The sequence below is a fragment of the Accipiter gentilis genome, chromosome 1 (genome assembly GCF_929443795.1).
Source record: "Accipiter gentilis chromosome 1, bAccGen1.1, whole genome shotgun sequence".
Classification (NCBI taxonomy): domain Eukaryota; kingdom Metazoa; phylum Chordata; class Aves; order Accipitriformes; family Accipitridae; genus Astur; species Astur gentilis.
Window position 1 is genome coordinate 43,947,537 of NC_064880.1, and position 13,625 is coordinate 43,961,161.

General features: G+C 49.9%; 1 protein-coding gene across 1 annotated transcript in view; it reads right to left on the reverse strand.

The window, feature by feature from the left end:
• Positions 1-270: 270 nt before the first annotated feature.
• The window catches only part of ITGB5 (integrin subunit beta 5), a 64,501-nt gene continuing 51,146 nt past the window's right edge, over positions 271-13,625 (reverse strand). The window contains exons 11-15 of the mRNA XM_049810202.1: positions 7,200-7,422; positions 6,379-6,482; positions 2,779-2,895; positions 1,433-1,599; positions 271-864 (exon numbers count right to left, since the gene is read on the reverse strand). Coding sequence (XP_049666159.1) covers positions 769-864; positions 1,433-1,599; positions 2,779-2,895; positions 6,379-6,482; positions 7,200-7,422 — 707 coding nt within the window. The 3' untranslated portion in view covers positions 271-768. The remainder of the gene's footprint in view (positions 865-1,432; positions 1,600-2,778; positions 2,896-6,378; positions 6,483-7,199; positions 7,423-13,625) is intronic.

A 13,625-nucleotide genomic window follows, 5' to 3' on the forward strand; every position in this document is an offset into this window, starting at 1 on the left:
CACCAGTTTCCCATCTGTTTAACACCGCCGGCACGGAGCAGGAGCTCCTTGTGGCACTCCCCACCCTGGGTCAACACCAGGGTATTAAATCAACATACCTTCTGCGGCAGTCACTGTGGCTCCAGCTCCTATTTTTATAGCCATGTTTTGACCGATAAGGCTCTATTAATAAATCAGTCAGGCAGCACCACTTGTGCTTGCAGGAGCAAGCCCCTGTTCGGTCTGTCAGTGGGGGGCTCAGCAAGGAAACAATGAACTCTACTCACAGCATCATATATGCACAATAGTTTTATTTTGTTTTTTTTTATATAAAAAAAATTCCTAAAGACTGCAGAACTCTTGTACCCTAATTTCTTACAGAAATGCTTCCAACACCCTCTTCTTTTTAAGCTAATTCCCCCCCTAACAACTTGCAATGGCGTGGGTTCCCCTGATTTTTGACCTAGTCCCCCTTTCTAACGGGATATGTCTAAAGCTACAATATGGCACTTGGTTGACTTAGTTGGCAGGTTTAATACATCCAGAAAGCTGGGGTATGGAGTCGCACACGGCTCAGAGTCCATCAGCACAGGCGGGGAGCCTGCCTTTGCATCCGTGCCTCCAGAATGAACCAGACTTTTCTCCTTACTGTGCAAAAAACAGGCTTTGGTCATCGACCAGTCCTGTCGTAAGGGATTCTCACCCCTGAAGACGATCCCATCTTCAAGTGGGGAAGCAGCACATACAGTCAAGCAATTGTCCACAGCAGTCCCAGGCGCCGAGACCCCATCAGTCAACTGTACCGTTGTAAGACTTGTTGAGCTTGTTGAACGTGAACTCTACGTTATGCGTGGAAATAGGCTTTCGGTAGAGAGGATTGGATGCCTTTGGAGAAATGAGTGGACAAAAAGAACAAAGGTGAGGAACAAAATCCATGTCATGGCAAAAATGTGCATAAACCCCCCCTTCCTGCACCCATTAATTTGGAGATAGCGCTGCAATTGGCTTTGACCCAATTGTGCATTCAGATCCAAAAGCAGTTTGTCCATCAGACCCACCTTCTGTCCCATCTGCAGGCACAGGTGATGCCCTCAACCGCTGGCAACCCCACCTAAAGCCTCCCAGAAGGGCTCCCTTATAGACCTGACCGACCTGTCCGCCGCCACAGTCAGAGCTTGGTCCCCACTCCCCCACATTCTTCAGCCCTCCAGCACTGATTGGAAATACACGATGAAACCAAAGGCTGGGCATAATTTTGCAAATATTTGTAAATTGCCATGGGGCAGAGCAGCGCAACGTGCCGGTCCCAGAAGTCCCGCTGCGTGGCACCGCAGGGCACGAGCACCCGCATCCCTCGTGCCTGCCACCCTTCTCCATCGCTGCAGAGCTGTCTGCTGCAGGCGCATCCTGACAGCCCCCCCGTACCCCAGCAGCACCTCCATCCCAGGCTTACCATTTCGTATCTGGCCCGGGAGCGTTCGCTCTGGAATCGGTCAAACTCCCGTCTGTCGTGAATGGTGACAAGCAGCTTCCAGAGCCCCAGCAGGATGATGCCGATCAGCACCACGCTGCCGATCACTGCCAGCACGATCGTCACGGCGCTGGGGGCTGAGCTGCACGCTGGTAACAAGGGGGAGAAAGCAATTAGCTCCGGTGCGAGTGTATCCTGGATCAGGATACTGGGATGTAATGACCTGGACCGTAGCCACTGAGCAAGTGACCTCAGGGCAGCACTAGCGGCAGTGACTAAATTAAAAAAAAGCAACAGTACTCTCTGAAACCAAAGGGATGATTATTTTTTTTTTAATTAAATAAGTTCCTGGCTAGAAGCAGGTCAAAGACATAGCTCTCGTGGATGTCACCAAAGCCAGGATGTCACGTAGCGCTTCAGGGGAAGAGCGGTGCTGCAGTTCTGCCGTCCAACAGTGACACCTGGTTTTAATGCCGGGTGACCATATGGCACACAGAGGGTTAAGGTGCCTCTGGCAAAAGCCAGCTCAGCTTCTGGCCCACATGGAGACAGGTGATCACTAGGCACTTTAAATAGGTACATTAACTGTCAGCTAATCAACCGATCTTTCAATTAAGAAGTGCAAGCCGCAGCACAAATAAAATAAAGCGTGCGGTATCTCAGTCTTTCCCATACTGGCCTGGGCCTCAGAGGACCGGAGCAGATTGCGAGAAGCTACTGCTGGGTGCTTGCCAGCTTGTCCTGCAACACCACGTGGGGTTTTCTTTGAGAAAGTGATTTGCACGTGATTAAAATAATGCTGGGAAGCACAGCTGTCTGCGGCAGCCTGGGGAGGGGAGCAGGGACACAAAGACCTTACGCTGCCTGCCTGGACCGGAGCTAGCTCTTTGGTAATGCAGAAATCCATAGGTGGTGTGGGGCTTTCCTAACATCCTGACTTAACCAGCAGCAGGTGTCCCCTTCTGATTTTTTTTGCTCCCAGTGGCTCTATCTCCAAATCAGTACATGGCATGCTTTTTGCTATGTAAATAGGCTGAGTTTAATTCCAGCATCCCAAGCTGGCAGAAAGCCTTTCAGCCACTTGCTAGCAATGCTATGGCTGAGGTGCTTTCACTCTCAGAGTCCTTTTTTACTAAGTTGGGAGCACCTGGAGCTGGATTTCAGCACTGTAAAACATTTTATTTTAAATCTTCCTGGTTCATCTGCTCAAGCGTGCCTTTCTGCAGCAAGTGAAATCAGCGTCTCCACAACCCGCCAGGCTCCCCAGCAGCCCATCACCTCTCCCGAGGCAGCCTGTGCTATTAAAAGCAACCCAATGGAAGGCCAACCTGGCTCTTTGAGGACGGTGAGGTTGGATTTCCCACTGGCAAGCTCTGAGTAGGTGAACTTCATGACGCAGTTGTTCACTGGGTAGGCACAGAGGATTGCATTCGGGTCATCCGTTTCTGGAACGAGAGGCAGAGTCGCAGAGTTTTATTTTGGTTTTTTTATATAAAAAAAATAATCCTAAAGACTGCAGAACTCTTGTACCCTAATTTCTTAAGGAAATGCTTCCAACACCCTCTTTCTTTTTAAGCTAATTCCCCCCCTAACAACTTGCAATGGTATGGGTTCCCCTGCTTTCGGATTAGTCACCCTTTCTAATTGGATATGTCTAAAGGTGCAACATGGCACTCGGTTGAGTTAGTTGGCAGGTTTAATATTAAGAATTATTACAGTTCTCCCCTGCAAGCTGAGCAGGGCTTCCCACGGGTGCCTGGGAGCGGAGGAATGGGGAGTAAGCCTGCAAAGCAACAGAGTTTGATCATCATTCACGCAAATTGGAACTTAGCAGTGTCCAGACTTACTGCTTGAGAAAATGTGGCATTCGGCAAGCATCGCACGGTAAACAGATGCAACTTCACACACACACACACACTCTTCCTTTGCCCAAGTCTGCTTTGGCAGTAAATGCCATTTTCTTCTTAATTTGCTAAATTTCTTCAAGAGTGGAAGCTGAAGAGAAAGAGAGGGGCACAGACTCAGCCTGCGAGGGCATGGACGGGGCAGCCGCAGCAGCAGCCCGTGGCTGGCTCCTGCTCCAGCTGTGCTGAACGGCTCCAGCTCCGGAAACGGTTGAGAAGTTTGTTTTTAAAAAGGGAGATAGAAGAGGAGAATGGGGAGGGGGAGAGGGAGGGAGGGGGAAGGGAGGAGCTGGCTGGAGAGGAGGATGCGGAGATGGGGGAGTTGCAAGAAATGAGAGTACTTGATTCCCATGTCCATATGTTTGTTTGCCCGTTTAACATACCGTAGCACCAGGCAGAGCCTGTCGCTGCTCTGGTCACTATAAGATGCTTTCTGAGGAAGGCTGCTTCACAAAAGCCATTACAAAGTTTCAGCAAAGCCATCATCTGAGGTTTGCAGCTCTAGCTTTAGGGGTGATTTCAGTAGAGCCACCACCCTGCACGGCCACAGCTCACGGGGCGTCCCTGCTGCAGGGACAGTGCTGGGAGGGAGATGGGGCAACATCTCCGGCCATGCCAGGTAGCTCTGCAGGAGCACATCTCTGTAGGCCTGCATGGGCTGAGAGTTTCAAGGGAGAGGAAGGGATTTGGGCACCCGGTACTGTTGGCTGGCAAAGAGGTGACCTTGGCTTAGGCACCTGGAAAATGCTTCCCACAGCTCTCCTCCTCACGCGTATCCGTCCCTGTCTGTCACGCTGAAAAATGATCGCATTAATGACCGCCGCTATTCTAGACCCTTATCTCTCTCCTGTGTGTTTGTCTTTCCTTTCAATGCCTTTGACCTGCTTTCAGTCAAAAGATTAATACACACCATTTCAACAGCTCTGAGCCCAGATGCAGCTGCCCCTCTGGTGAGTTCTGATGAGGTTCCTGGTGTGAACAATCCTCAGCTGTTCCTACCTTGGGATGGGAAAACCTGCCCTACCTACACAGTGGTATCAAAGGCAGGGCTGGAGAAGTGGTGATTATTACAACCCGAAGTACTAATTAGATTAATATAGATAAAATGTCCATGTTTCTTGGCTAATGCCCTTCTGAGTTGAGCAGCAAATCTTAGTTCCTCCAGTCCCAGCTGCTTCCAATCCCATCCTTGCACCATTATTCTGCTAGAAGATATAGTGTTTAAAGTCTCAATAGTAATGATCTCTGTTGGTCTTCACTTAGAGATCACACGTCCACAGAGAGAGGTGTGATGGCCCCATCGAGCTTTCAGGTCCACTGATGTGTGCTGTTGGCAGGTTCAGCTCGGCCCTGGACCTGTCATGCTCCTGTCGTGTTGAAAGCTCCTGTCTGGAACCATCAGGAATGGAAATGTAATACTGCAGAAGCGAAGGAGATCCTGCAGAGTCCAATGCAAGTCATATAAGCCTCCCAAAACGCATCATTCTGGCTCGCAAGTCCAACGATAGATGCCTCTGCTCTACAAAGCTTTGAAGCCAAAAGGCACTTGGGATCTTCCAGGGTGTGTTCATTGCAATTCAATATTTAAGAAGGTCCCATCCTCCACTGCCAGGACAATGCAGACCTATGTCTTCTGTGACAAATATCAGCATTTGGCATCTCAGCAGGGACTTTTAACATGTGCTACATAACACAAAAGCACTTGAAGACCAGGATTTGGCTAAGTCTGCCTGTTAAGAAATCCTTAAGAAAGTCCCCAAGCACTTTCTCTAGGAGTATTTTGCTTTACCTCTTTCACTAGCAACCCAGATCTCCAAGCTGCAGAGTGCCCTGAGCTCCCAAGAGCTTAGCACCACCCGCAATCTGACTGCAGTAGTTCAACAGAAGAATAAGCGTAATTCCCCAAAATGTCTTAAAACAGAAATTTGGCTGTGTTTTTCTCTGACAGCCCAACCTCACCTCCCAGGGCACAGTCAGCACAAGAGCTGCCTTTGGCATGGTGCAACACCCAGGCCAGTCAGGCATCAGAAAAGAACTTCATGTGGTTTGGAAGTGCCTTGTGACCTCTCGCAGTGTGCTGGTGTAGGTACACTCCCTGCTAAACTGCAGGGAGGATGGAGAGAATGAGAGCAAGCCTCCCAAAGGGAAAGGTAGGAAACCTCACTGGTCATAATTTAAAAGCTAGACACTGGATGTGAGAGTCGTCAATGGGAAAAACATTGCCTGCAAGCAGCTTGGGAGGAAGGGAGAGAAAGGACAAGCAAGGTAGAGCACTCCTACCTCTATAAACTATGGCAAGAGGAGGAGGAAATGTCAGATGTGGACAGTAATTTATCTGTGTTTGATCTCCATCCCTCCCTCCAAGGGGTATTGCTAAGGCCAGGGTCAGGATTAAAGCTGTCACAGTTTGGGTTCCGTCTACTTCCCCAAATAGCAACCAGGGACTCCCAGAATGGAGCTTCAAAAGAAGGGGGAGAAAGTCATCTGCTGAGGGACGCAGGTGTGGGGTAACCTCTAGAAGATGACACAAAGGGCAGGAGAGGAGCTTGCCAGGGAGACTTTTAGCAGTCAGTTCCACCAAAGCAGAGCTCATCATGTCCAAAACAGCTTTGCTTCCTTCTACAGGCTTACTTCTTCCAAGATGAATTCTCAGAAGATTAAAAAATGCCTTTTTTGGGCGATACTTTGTCCTTATGCACTCTCTCACAGTTCTAATCTTCTGTCTTATCTGATCTCATCCTACTCTCTTTCCTCCTTGCACTGCCATTAGTAGTCCTCACAGACCTTGATTTTAAGATGTTATTTAAAATCAAAGGGTTTTTTACTTCAATACAGATTACAGCCTGGACAGAGGGGTCACACATACCAAATATACACATATACATACTACACACACACATACATTTCTAAATACCAGGTTTTCCCTGAGGCTTTGTTTACAGGTATGTCTTGGTTTGGTTAAGAGGAGTTCAATGCCGCAGTCACTGGCTCCCACCATCTGCAGTCCTGCTGCTGCCTACTTACCGAGAACATCCACAGTGGTGATGATCTCGTCCTTGCAGTGCTTTTGGCAGGTTTGGTTATCAGCCAGTCTTCCTGAGTTAAACAGCTTGCATTCAATGCAGTCCCTGCAGAAAGACACACGGAGAGGAAGATTAAGCACCCATCAGAAACTGCATGAACATAGAGATCCACCCCTCGGAAGGGGACTCGCTGGGTGTTGGTCTGGAGGCTGTACATCTGCACCGCAAGGAAAGAGCAACTTCAGGCCCAAGCATCTCCCATCTCAAGGATGGATTTATTCTAGGGGTGGATTAAATGAAGGTGCAAAAAAGCTGGTAGGTTTGGGGTTTGTTTGCCCTTTGGATGTCAGGAGCTGCACGTCAGCTACTCCAAAACCCACCCTGCCTGAGATCAAGGCAGACAGCACTGCTGCTCTGCGCCAGTCTGAGGCTGATGCCCAGGGCACCTCTGCCACCGCGAGGCAGGCAGTCATCCCCGTCCTCCCCTCCTCTGCAGCTCGCAGCTCCCTGGGCCCAGATGTTCGCAGCTCAGGGTGCAGCAGAACTGGGGATGCCAGCTTTTCCTGCAGAGCAGGACAGCACTGGAAACGGACAGGGACATGAACCTCCATGAGGACTTGGGCAACAACGCTTGTTGCTTCTCCACCTGACTCTCTCAGGTTGCTTAGTGTGGGCTCCAAGCAGCAGCAGGCTTGCCTGGGGCTAATCATCACCCCTGTTTAACGAAGCAGGAGTAATTCCTTAGCTGAAAAGTCTCCCAGGAACTAAAGAGCTGCCCTTTCCATCAATGAGAAGTCCCTCCTGACCGCCCCCCGTGAGTACCTTTTAGTGCTACAGACGCCTGGGCAGGTGGGACACTTCTCACACGTCTCTCCAAAAGCCCCCGGCTCAGTGCACTGACACTTCCCACAGACGCAGGTGCCCCTGCCACTGCACATCTGCCCATCACTGGAAACGCAGCCGTCCGTCTTGGTGGAGCAGTTGCAGTTGTCTCCGATGTAACCGGCGTGGCACTTGCACTCCCCACAGTGACACTCTCCGTGGCCTGAAGGCAAGAGCAGGGGAGAGGTGTCAGCAGCATCCCTGCGCCGCGGCTGCCCCTGAGCAGGAGGGACCAGAAGCCCAGCAGGAAAAGCTGCCAGAAAGACCTTGCCTGGCAGAGTAACAAACAGATGGCGATGGGAAACACCCAGATATCAAATTATTATCTACATTTAGCAGCAAAAAATACTAAGACGCAGCTCCTCCAGCTTCCCTCCATAGTTGCTCAAGACAAATGGGCACCTCTCCCTTCCTAGGTGGGGCCCGGTGGCCAGGACAGGGGCCCAAACTGCCCTCGGGAGGTACTAGCAGTGATGGTGACCGTGGGGACAACAGGGCAGCTCCCTTCGAGCAGACACAGCCCGCAGCTGGGGGAGCTGACTTCCACCTGAAGTCCACGCAACGAACAACCACCTACTGTTGCAGAGCCCAAACACGATTAGCTGGTAGAGACTGCATGCTCCGGCCACGTGTCAGACTTGTTACCCTCTTATTTTCCTCTCTCTGGATGAGGGTTCCCAAGTGTCTCACTCTATTCAGGGTGCCCTTCTGCACTCTCCTGGTTCGCCCCCATTCTGTGCTTGACATCACCAAGAAAACATTAACGCCTGAGAACATGTTCTGGCAGCATGTTGTCATGAGCCTTTTTTACCCATAGAGTGCATATTCTCCACCTCTGCCTCCTGGTGCCCAGCACTGCGCAACTGGGCTTTGGAGAGTGCTACACCTCCCACCTCGGCAGAAGACGAGCAGCATCCCTGTCGCTCAGTCCCCAACTCTTCCTTAGCATCATTTGGCTTCACTCATGTGCCCATCTGAAGGCTCTGGCTAAGCTAGGAGGGTTATGTGCAGCTTAGTACCATGATTTCCACTGCTACTGGAGTAGGAAAAACATTCAGGCTGACAAAGGGTCTCTGGCAGCAGCTTTCAAAACACTGCTTCTCAAACCAGCTGTGTCCATCTCAGCAGCATGGCACTGGATGGACAAATACTTTGGGGCACCAGAGGATGTGGCAGAGTCGATGCAATCTCGCTGCTCAGTGCATGAGCTGGACAGGAGGCGGCACAGCCTGACCGTGGCCAGTTTTCTGCTCAGTCTTGCTACAGCATCGGATTTTGCCAGCAGAGCCTCTATGCTAGTAAATAGGGGACCCAAGCCACGCTTCCAGCCTAGCCTTCTCCAGGCCACACCACTCAACAAGAAGTTTTCTCCTCCTCCACGTTTCCCTGCCCACTGCAGACCCTGAGCTTTGGAGATCAGTATTACTGCTAGGCCTTCAAAATGGTGTAAAAGATGGGGGTCCTGCAAAGGCTTCCATGTTTACTGGGCTGGCTGGTGTTTTGTACAAATTAGTCTCTTCTTTCTCTGCCTACATTGAGAGACATGAAGATGGGAATGGAGCAGTGTTTCCTTGCTGGTTTTAAACCCAGGATTTAGCAGCAAAAAGCCTAGCAGGTCAACCATGTCATAAGGTCTTTCCTACCCTTCTTTCCTAACAGTTTTACTTAAAAAGCACTCCCCCAAACCTTAAAACACCTTAAAAAAAAATTAAATCAACCATGAAGGTTGCCGCGACCAGCTGAACCTCCCGCAGGGAGTAGCTCAGGGCAGCTCACAGCAGAGATGGATGAAGAAACCGATCCAGTAAGGGCACTCCTCTGCTGAAGCATCCCCTTGCAGCTATGGGGTTTAGCGATGGGCTGAGAAAGTCAACAGCCCTCAAGGCTTTCAGTGACAGTAAGTGGAGTGGCTGGCTGCCGAGCATCTGGTTTCAGAAAGGCATCCATCAGCTCGCTGGAACTACTGCTTAAATTCCTCCTTGGTCAGTCCCTAGGAGAAGGGATGCCTTTGAAGGCATAGTTTATAGAGCTGAAGGGTTTGTATACGAGACTCATCAGCAACCTAATTACAGTTCAGCTTTCCCACTGGAAACAACCTCAAGTGCCTCAGACAAGATAAATTATATACATGCTCCTTTCATTGGCACAAAACCACTGATCTCACTGCCTCTTCCATCACTCCAAGACTACCAGAGATGTTGCGGATTGTCAAGATATATCCCTTGCCAAAAGTCATGGGAGAACCTTCTGTTTTACTAGGCATCTCATATGTTACAGCACATCACAAGTTGCCCTCCTACAGCCTCTTTTACACTCCCACCGTTTGCTTTGGATCCAGCCTGCAAACTCAAACATTACTAGACAGAGGAGATTATGTTTACAAGATCTCGAGGTGACCTCCTTCCCTGCCTACATCTGATGGAGATTAGAAATCCCTCCTTCTCTTTGCCTTCACAATGACAGCCTTGCCCTTTCCCCAGACACATCTGTACAGGCAGGTTTGGGTTGCCCCCTCCCTACAAAGCTCCGTTTTTGAGCTCGTGGACACAGCTACATCCACCACAGCTGCTGCTCGGGGTGCAGCTGCAGAGCAGGGACGCCTGCGCCCTCTGCTTCACAAGCAAACCAGATGGGGTGGCAGGCTTTTATTCACTATTAATTCAGGCAATCAGGCTCTTGCATACAGCAAGTTTGGTGCCTCCATGGCAATGCATGTGTCCAAATTAGTTACAAATCATGGTTTTCTTAAATGGGCACTATTTCAAGGAATCCAAAGAAGCTGGCATTGGGAATTCAAGTATATGGCATTTAGTAAATGTGCTCATGCTTGAATTTGAGCTGGGAGGGCCAAGAGAACCAAGCCAATTGCATTCACACCACCCCATGGTCCTGACCTGCGTGGGAGCCAGCCCCTGCAGAGGGGCAGAGCCCCTGTATTGTCAGCCTTAGCTCAGTCCTCCTAGGACACCACAGAGCCCAGCACAAGATGTGAATCCATTGGAAATCTGTCTCTGGACCATAAAATGGTTCAGTTTTTAAAGCCTGTCAGTGCCAGGCCAGTAGAGGAGGATAGCAAGACTACACGTCCCTTCCAGGCCCTGGGAGGCTGTGGATAGAGCCTGGAACAACTGTACCGGGGAAGGGAGACAGCCATTTCCAAATCATGCATCCTATTAAACCACTGTGATATTGGAAAATTTAAGAAATGGCATCTTAAAGCAAGTGGTTTCATTTTTTGAAGGTGATGAAGAAAAAGTCCTTCTATATGAGGATGACTAAGTGTGGGGTGTGAGCTTAAAATTTAAAAACATTTTGAAATATGTTTTCTGCCTCAGCCACACTGGCTCAATGTGCAAGAAGTCACTGGCTGAAGCTCATCATGGGGAATGTGCCAAGAGTTGGAATTTCCATGTTGACCTTTCATGACAAAAACATTACAATCTTCGTTGCCTGCATCAGCTTGAGTGGCCGCTCCTGCAAGCGCCGTGAGCTCCACCTCTGGTGCTCTCCATCCATCTCACAGACAGCCTGAAGACTGGAGAAACATGGTGAATGAGATGCATTTATTTCTGATATGGGCGTGACAGAAGTCATCCCACTTCTCAACATCCAGCTGGCCACCGGAGATGGGAATCCGCTCCATCCGCTCAGGACACAACCTGAGAGGAGCCCCGAGGCAATGTGGCAGCGAGTCTTTTGGTGATGGTCACCCAGAGCTGAGGTTTGCAGCATGCAGAGTGCTACCTGGTACTCGTAATTTGCAGCAAAATGTGCTGCACCTTTCCAGTCCCAGCTATCGTACAGTCACACACAGTGCTGATGTGGTTAAGCAGTCTCTATGCCATGTAAGATCATGCCTGCGGGAAGCCTTCCACCACTATGCCGATGATGAACCTAGTTTCACTTCCCAGTTTCATTTCCAAGATGAAAATGCGTCCTTGAGGAGGGTGTGTTTCAAGACACCTCTGCACCAATAGAAGTCTCATGGTGCAGGACATTACCCTGGACTTTAACTCTCTTGAACCCTTTGAGTTTACATGTTCTCTACTAAAGCTGGTTTGTGAAGCCGAAAGACATTAATTACTCTCACCAAACATAACAAGAGATGTTTCCTTCTGTTCCCATCCTTGAAATAAGACAAGCTTAGGTGTTTAAAAGATCCAGATCTAATTAGGAAATGAAACGCTCCCTCTCAATTTGATAACATACTTTCCAGCCAGCTCTTCGTTGTTGGTGGGGCTAACACGAAACACATGTCAGGGAGGCTGCAGAAACATGCCGGGAGGGTGTAGCAGAGGAAAGCAATGCTTCTGCAGGGGGAGAGCAGTCCCCAGACTTAAGTTTGGACTAGTCTGGGATCCAGCAGGGTGGGAGCCACGGTGTGCTCTGCTGCTTGGAGGCACCCTCTTCCCAAGGAGGCCACCAAGGTGGACCGAGACCCACAGCCCAGCGGGTCCCTCCACCTCTCTCCCCACCCTGAAACACATCCCCATCCCACTGCAGTTCCCCGGCTGGGCTGCACGTCTTGCTGTCACTCAGGCAGCTTTTGGCAGGACGTCCAACTGTCCTTGTTTCACCCCAGCTGCCTCTGCCTCTCCCCCTCGCCTGCCCGCCGGGATGACAGCCGCAGACCAAATCCCCTCTGCCCTCGCCGTGGCACCGCGCAAACCCGGGTTGGCAGTGCTGCATGTCATCGCTCTGGTCCCCAAGCAGGGTCCTTGCCGGCGAGCACGAATCGGGATAGCAGCTTCTGGCAGAAACTTCCAGCCTCTGACCCTGATTTCATCCTGGGCTTCCTGATAGCGGGCTGCAAAGTGGGACCCTGCAGTGGCCGAGTGCTCGGCAGGACAGCCCGTCTGCCCTACGCAATAACTGTTTGCCTTTTAGGAATTGCACCGACCGCTGCTGCACCAAGAGGTCTGAAACTGAAAGCGCTAAAAGCTCTGTCGCTAGGTCTTTTAATAGAAAGTGGTTTTCCTAAAGCCCTCTACTTCTGGGAACCACAAAATAATGCAAAAATACCAGCTTTCTTTTGAAAGAAATTAAAAAAGTATCCCAGCCTTTATGGAGAAGGAGAAAGGGTTTTAAAACAAGCCCCTCCAACACTCCTTTTTTCCCACCTTCTGGAAAATTAAATTGATGTGCCCACCATGCAAGAAAAAAATAATCCTCATGATTTTTAAGCCAGTTTCTTGGTTTCTGAGTACTCAGGAGGGGAAGGGTCATGCTGCATTTTGTTCCCATTAAATCAAGCCACTTATTTTTGTGCCTCCATGCTCACATTCAGGCTTTGGGTCAGGACCTTCAAAGTGCTGTGCTTCTGTCATTTTCGGTTACTTGAACAACTAGTTTGAAAAAAACCCACAAAACCCCCACAGGAAAACCAATTAAAGGAAATAAGTTATGGCAAGCAATTTCCAGATTTCCCCGGTGCCATCCCTTTAACGAGCCCTGGCCGCTGTGCCCATCATCCGGAGAGCCCCAACGCAGAAGCCACACGTTGTTCGTACTCCATAGGGGTGGATGCACCAAAACCACCCGCTTATGAGAGAGGAAGAAGTCAAACCCTTTACCAACATAGGGCACTGCTTGAGCATCGGTTTTGTACCAGACCAGACAATCTCTCAGCAAAAGCGCTCGACGTCTGCAGGAGAGGCTCTGAACGGCACATTTTGAGTGGGAGGAGGAAGGGCAGCGGAAGAGGCTTTAAATACTTGGAAAACGTAGACCTTTCCATTCGGGAGAGGGCTATGGTAAGACACAGTGCCTGCTTAGGCAAATAAATCACTGACTTCCCCACTAATGTCTTTCCATGACTCAAAGCAGCCGGCGCTGCACATCAAGAGGCCAGGCAAGGCAAGGCAGCCTGCCCGTGGCACAGCTCAGGTTCATGATGCCGTCCTGCTGCCAGATGGTCGGCACCCGTAGGGAGTCAGGGAGAGCTCGGGAAATTTTAAATACTGGGGATGGGCTTAGGATCCATTCCCAGGGTCACACCAGTCTGGCAGGGAAAACAAGGGTGGCAGGTTGGCAGGAGCATCCCCAACTCCTGGAGCCTACAGAGCGTAACAACCTCCTTGTGAAAAGGAGGTTACTATATAAACAAAGACAGACAAATGTCAAGGGTCCAAGGTTTCTATGTAAACTGAAATGCATCCACCGACCGCCTCCATTCACACCAGAAGAGAGCTCGCCCACGCTCATTTATCCACAACGCAATACTGAAACAACAAAACAAACACTAAGAGGGTAGTAATAAGTACATAGTGATTTTCTGTATGTTATTTACACCAGACACAACAGATCTGCGCATCTTTCCATTGCATTAATTTCAATGGATATTTATATCCTGAAGCATAATGGGTT